This window comes from Cynara cardunculus (genome assembly GCF_001531365.2).
Source record: "Cynara cardunculus var. scolymus isolate 2C chromosome LG 12, CcrdV1, whole genome shotgun sequence".
Taxonomy (NCBI): Eukaryota; Viridiplantae; Streptophyta; class Magnoliopsida; order Asterales; family Asteraceae; genus Cynara; species Cynara cardunculus.
This window is the reverse complement of record NC_037539.1, coordinates 12235619-12241307: the sequence shown is the minus strand read 5'-3', so window position 1 is coordinate 12241307 and position 5689 is coordinate 12235619. Positions and strand designations below refer to the sequence as shown.

Sequence of the window (5689 nt, the reverse complement as noted above, 5' to 3'; positions counted from 1 at the left end):
AATATAAATGAACCGTGAACACAATTTGAACACAAATGAACCGTGAACACAATTTGAACACAAATGAACCATGGACACAATTTGAACACAAATGAACAGTGAACACAATTTGAACAAATTAACAGATGAACACAAATTAACAGATGCTACCTTAATTTTGTGGGACGTTTATGTATGTGAATATATGGGCCAAAATTGCACATATCGTGTTCATTTGTGTTCATATCGTGTTCATAGTTCATTTATGTTCAAATTGTATTCACGGTTGTTCATTTTTGTTCAAATTGTGTTCATGGTTCATTTGTGTTCAAATTGATCAATACCGAAAATTTTTACTACCGTATTTCTTATACGATTTAGGAATTCATACAAGAATGAACATGAAAGATTAATAGTAAAAAAATAATAATAATATGAATGCATATTTTTTGGGATTTGATTGTTTGTAACTCTCCATTAATTGTGTGGGGGTTACAAATGAATTCAATATACTAGAATACTCTTGATAAGTGTATTTTTTCTTCCCAAAATGCCCCTTTCATCATTGTTCACTAGGCCTCATTAAAATTCAAACTTTAAAATTTAATTTTTTTTATTGATTAATCTTAACCGTTGATTATAGATTTGGATGGCCAAGATCAGTTAATAAGGTTAACACAAAAACATTTGATCTTGGCCCTATATATATATATATATATATAGAGAGAGAGAGAGAGAGAAAGAGAGAGAGAGAGGGAGGTTATTCTACACCCTTTGCCGTTCCTACACCTTATGCAACCCTCATCTCATCCATTCAATATTTCATCTATGGTCAAGATGCATTTCATAGCAAAATTGTAATAAACATGAAACGTTGAAACATGCGCTTGATAGATTGAGGGCAAAATAAGGGTAAAATTGGAATGGGGAATTGCATCTATTCTAAGAAACGATTCTATGAGATTAGGAATGCGATAATCACTCTGCAGAATATACATTAGCGAGATTCATTGAATATACACTTCATATGATTCTGAAGAAGAAGATATGGCAGACAATGTTCAACCGGGGATTGTAATTGCAGCAAATCGAGGTAATCGTATAGTTGATTCCATTTCGTATGCTTATTTTATTCAATCTTATTGTGCGATATGTCTATGATTCAGTAAGAAAAAGGAGCGAGAGAATCATGATTAGGAATTCCTTTTCTAAGTTCAAGAACACGGCTGCAAATCCTGTTGTTTTAGACAAAGATGAAGTTGACGATTTTGAAATGAACCAAGCTACATTTCAACCTGCTGAACTAGTTCTTCCATTCCAAGCAGCAGATGACTCAACGCATTTTGATGGTTAGTAAATAACGAATTTTCAAAATTTTGATGCTAACCAGACAAATTTTGAAAATACATGTTAAACAACTTTTGGTTATAGATGACATGAAACAACAGTCAAATCATGTTAAGTAATATTTTACAATGCTTCAAATCATGTTAATTTAGACGAAGATGAAGTTGATTGTTTTATAATGAACCCAGGTGATGGTCAATTTGATGGCCCATTTCATACAGTAGAAGAAGCAGATGACTCAATACATTTCAATGGTTAGTAAAGTTTAACATTTATTCTTACCATAATGTTAAATTCACCCAATTTCTTGACCTATCGAGATGGATTTGATAATCTTTGTTTGCTACTGCATTGCCAAATTGGATTCATTATAGGATTTGATAATCCTTTTTTTGCTTCGAGAGTAACTCTTTCTAGCCTATAGATCATAAGCATTATATGATTGTGAATTGTGTTGCATTGTGAATATGTATTCATTATAGGCACACATGTTTGACATACGCACACATTTTATAAAGGGTTTGATTTACTGAATCGGGTTTTCATCACAAACAGTGATGAACACTGGATTGAGAAAACCCAAAATACGACATGGAGAAACTTCATGGTTGTCCAGATTCATGTGGGTTGTTCCACATGGTCATGTACTTGTGTTTAGTCAAGGCAATGTGGTGCAGGACCGTGTGATACTTGGTTCCATTTTGACATAGGCAGTGTAGCATCCATGTTGGCAAGGGCAAGGTCAAAGTCCATTAGGTTTGATCACTTTCAGTTATGAAGAATGTACTTGGTTAAAACATGTCCAACATGATGAAAATGGCTTCAAGCTAAACAGTGATGAAATTGGCTTCATCACAAACAGTGATCAAATTGGCTTCACAAACCAGGTTCATCATCTTAAGTATGAATCTAAGTTCATTTGTAAACGTTATGTCATCATGTGAAGGCATATGAAATGTACTCATGAAACCAGATGCATCTTAGCTTGTTCATTGTGATGAAACCAGATGCATCTTAGCCATGTGTTGCCCGTTGACTTTCAATTGCATTATCAAAAGAACGGAGGAAAACAACAAGATCATGCCAAAAATGTGCATAAACGTTAAAAAACGCATTGATGCTCTCCGACCTGGATGTTGTTTTCATTAGGCCTGACATATGATAATCCTTATARTAAGCCGGAATCCACGACTCCCTAATATCGTACAATTCATCAAACCATGGATCTCCACATAATCCATAAAATTCAATCAGATTGTTCCATTGCATCTCAAATTCATTAGGACCAAGGTGAACGTTCCACACCAACTTATTAAATTCGCTAACGAACTGCGTACGGTGTTGGAGGTAATTACTAATCTGCGAAGTAAACCATCAAAACAATTGCATAAGAAATGAAAATGAACAAAAAAATTACTACAAAAACTATCATCTTAATTACCTTCGAGTTCACCTTTTTACTGATATGCCACATACACAATCGATGCCTGGATTCAGGAAATGCAATGGGAATTGCTTGTTTCATCGACTCACATTGGTCGGTGATAACGAAACGTGGTTGACGTCCATGTGCTTTTACAAACGCTTTTAATACCCATGTGTAATCAACTAGGGATTCATTATGAATCAATGCAGCTCCAACAACAACGGATTTCTTATGATTGTCAATTGCAACGAACGGAACAAATATCATAGCATGCCTATCAAAAATAAATGAAAATTAATAGAAGGTACAAGATAGAGTATTGATAAAACCAACATAATAGTTTAATATCAACTACAACTTACTTGTTGGTCCTAAACGTTGCATCAAATGAGATTGCATCACCAAATTCCCTAAAATTTGATCGTGCAGTCTCATCAGCCCAAAAAATTGCTAACAACTCCTTGTCATCACACTTGTACTCGAAAAAACTCAGGACAAACTTTCTTCCTATTAGCCATCACATTTAATAACATTTGTGTGTCTTTATTGCCAACAAAATATGTCATATCGCGTTTGAAGTTTTGATGATCTCTTACAATGCCACTCGATGAATCTACACCACCCTTAACGGCTTTCATGAATCTATGAGATTTGGTGACGCCAACCTTGGAACTAGAACCATGAAATACATTCTTATGATCAGCATAGTGGAGTTGCCTTTTAGAACGGGAAAATCTCATCTCCTCTTTATTAAAAAGGATGTGATTGTGCTGCTCAACAAACTTGTAAACTTCATATTGGTTCGGTTCTTTAACAAGGTGAATTTTTAAACATGCTCCACAACCGGAACACTTGATATTTGAATTTCGGATTGTACGACCACCTGGAAGAACATCTAAGGAATCAAAATACTTACTTTGTGGCCTCCCTTCCTTACTACACACATAAAATCGGGACGTGATACGACCAAGCTTATTTATCTTCTTGTTAGATAAACGTACATCAAACCCAGCTTCTTTGGCATATTTCCGAAACATTTTCTCAGTTGATTCTACAGACTTAAAAGAATCACCAACCTTAGGTTTATATTTTACGTCTACACTAGGAAACCAATATTTCGACCCATCAAATGTTTCCCCCATGTCTTGATATCGATAATCTACAACAATAACCAAAATGAATCTTATATTAATGCAATTGTATCGTAAAGCCGCTTTTAGATTCAAAACAGTAAGACAACAACATGATTATAACTTGATGAATATGTGGGCAAAAGACATAATGTAGGTAATCATACTTTGACATACTGACATATAGCGTATACATGAAATTAGTTGCTAATGAATCTAATTTCATTGATTACATTTTAAAGATGATGATGATGATGATTATGATAGCTTACTATGTCAATTCTTACTTGCTAAAACATTCATCCACTAATCCTCATGCACACCATAACATGACAGTTAAGGAGCTCACCGTTAACTCCTCTCGAACCGACTGCATCGTGTGCTTGTGCGATGTGGTCTTGGGTGAACGGTTAGCCATATTAGAAAGGTGTGTCATGGGTATCATGTTGAGTGCCTAGAAGCATGGTTCAAAGAGCATTCAAACTGCCCACTCCGTATAACCCCTGTCTCACTCTGGTTACATTGTTGCATTGCTGAAATCTTTGTTATTTTATACACTGATGTAATTGGTTTCATCAGTATCCATTATTAGACTTTAATCAATGATCCAGATGAATCTTAGCTTGTTCATTGAATTAAAACCATATGCATCTTAGCTTGTTCGTTGTACCTACTAATATGTATAAAGTGTAATGAAACCAGCTGCAGGTCAAGTTGCTGGCCCAGTTCTTACAGTCGAAGAAGCAGATGACTCGACACATTGCACTGGTTAGTGAAGTAGAACATAGATTCTTACCATAATGTTCATTTCCCTCCTGAAAATCAACAATCATGAATAGATAATGACATAGACTTAGAGATTTTTTTAATGGATTTCATTAAGTTGATATTTGTTAATCTTTGTTTGTTTTGAGATTAGCTCTTTCTAGATTAATCCATAACTGGTTGTATAACCTGCAGAATCTGGTTTCATTATAGGCCACTCTCTTTCTCCCAACAGTTGATAAAAGTGCAGACTATGGTGTTCATTGACGATTTAGAATGCTAGGACAACAATCAACAAACTCTGGATTGTCTTTTGGGGTTTCATTACAAGTTTCCAGTTCTTACAACAGTTACAAGAACAAAATAGTACCTTCAGTTTCATTACTCAAGGACAAAACATCATCATCGTCAAACTCTGCAGAAACTCCGTCCGTAATCGAGTCACTACGCTCAGGTATTGTTTCATTTTGACGAATGCACCCATCCTCATCCCTAGCTGAGTAATTGCATTTATCTTGTGTTGTACCATCATTAGTTGCAGTTGCAAATTCACGATCAAGAACAAAACCTTTACGTTTACCGTTAATGCCATCGATTTCATCAAATATATCCTTGACGAATGTCTCGTTGAAGGAGATGGGATCCATATGAGTATGATAAATTATTCTACTAAAATATGCTTCTATCGATTCCTTCCATTTTGTTAAAGAAAAGTATTATTTAGTAAGGTTTTAATTACCATATCATTTTCAGTTATTAATAGTAATTATATGGTTTTATAATTAATAAGATATTTATTGATCTTATTTAAAAATAATAATTATTATATAAAATTAACAAATGACAATATTAACTTTTTCATTTAAAAAATAAATTAAAAAAAAAATAGTATTCAATGATTGGTTAAAAGGGAGGTTGCAAGGGTTGCACAAACAGGGGAGGTTGTAAAAGAAATATACCCTATATATATAGAGAGAGAGAGGAGCGTTCAAATAAAAACTTGTCCCATTTGTGTAAACCGTGTAAACCAATCTCATCCATC

At 34.3% G+C, this 5689-nt stretch overlaps 1 protein-coding gene across 1 annotated transcript; it reads right to left on the bottom strand.

Moving 5' to 3' along the window:
- Positions 1-2340: 2340 nt before the first annotated feature.
- LOC112523701 (protein FAR1-RELATED SEQUENCE 5-like) lies at positions 2341-5294 on the bottom strand. The gene is made up of 5 exons (XM_025133386.1): positions 5018-5294; positions 3354-3911; positions 3115-3259; positions 2768-3026; positions 2341-2685 (listed from the first exon to the last, which is right to left on the bottom strand). Exons 1-5 carry the CDS (start codon positions 5292-5294, stop codon positions 2341-2343), a joined length of 1584 nt encoding a protein of 527 aa, XP_024989154.1.
- Positions 5295-5689: the final 395 nt, after the last annotated feature.